Below are 1,036 nucleotides of genomic sequence, written 5' to 3' on the forward strand. Positions count from 1 at the left end.
ATATAACCCATAGACTGACAGAGAACAGTGAGGGGTATGCACAGCCACCATTAGGGATCAGCACATAGTCAGAAGTAACTCAGGCAAAAAGAGACAGGTGGGGGGGGATAAAAAAAAAGAGAAGAGAAAAGAAAGAAAAAAGAAGCCCCGGTCTCGTTAAACCACCTTCACACCACTGCTTGGATCCGACACTGCATAGCGGGAAGGTGGAGAACCTAAATACGCGTCGGCAGACTCACCGCCGTCTCCCTGCCCTCGGTTTCCTCGCCCCTCTCTTGTCCCGTTACCTCCGTTGGTCTCCGGAAAGGTGGAACGCGATGCAACCGCAACGCCCGCTCCCCCAGGCGACGCCCGGCTCGTTGGGTCAGAACCTGCGCGACATGGCCATGGGGTTCGGCCGCGGCAAAAACCTCATAGGGCCCAATTTCGCCTACGGTTTCATCCAGTCCCTCAAAGAGTGCCTCTACTTTCTGCTCTGTTGCTGGTGCATCAAAGAAATCTTGGACTGAGGAGAAAGAAACTGAGAAGTTAGACGAAGCAGGGCATGAAAAGGGGTTGTTTCTTTTATCCCCTCCTGCTGCAGTTTGATTCCACGGTGCTCCTCTCCCTTGTTCGAGAATGATGCGACCAGCAGTGGTTGCCTGCTGTTGGAGGTAAGCGATCTGTTAGGTGTAGAAGTCTTAGAGGCGTATGTGTACTTTTAGCGATTCTCCACTAGATGGACCAAACAGCCATTACTTAGTGTGGTTTTATAATGTACCACTAATGTATTGGACCCATTCCAGCATTCTTAAATGGGTTTCCTCTTTTTGCATCCAACGCTTCCTTCTCCCATAGTACTGTGCTAATAAAGACCTGATGGCTATTACCATGGGTGACAAGAGCTGCTGTTATATTACCTCCTCTAATCTAGTCGATATGTACATCATTTCAAGTCTACCGAAATAATGACAGAGAGCAAGTGTAAAGTTGCTGTCTCACAATGAAAATCAATTTCAAAGCACTTCTATCAGTCTTCAGTAGGACTGCCATCCTT

The 1,036-nt window shown here is 48.6% G+C and overlaps 1 protein-coding gene across 1 annotated transcript; it reads left to right on the top strand.

The window, feature by feature from the left end:
• Positions 1 to 317: 317 nt before the first annotated feature.
• On the top strand, positions 318 to 509 carry lenep (lens epithelial protein). The gene has a single exon (XM_030783677.1). It carries the CDS (start codon positions 318 to 320, stop codon positions 507 to 509), a length of 192 nt encoding a protein of 63 aa, XP_030639537.1.
• The last annotated feature ends 527 nt before the right edge of the window (positions 510 to 1,036 follow it).

The sequence above is a fragment of the Chanos chanos genome, chromosome 9, assembly GCF_902362185.1.
Source record: "Chanos chanos chromosome 9, fChaCha1.1, whole genome shotgun sequence".
NCBI classification, from domain to species: domain Eukaryota; kingdom Metazoa; phylum Chordata; class Actinopteri; order Gonorynchiformes; family Chanidae; genus Chanos; species Chanos chanos.

Coding starts and splice junctions, on each gene's coding strand:
- lenep (XM_030783677.1), top strand. CDS start 318: ATGCAACCGCAACGCCCGCTCCCCCAGGCGACGCCCGGCTCGTTGGGT.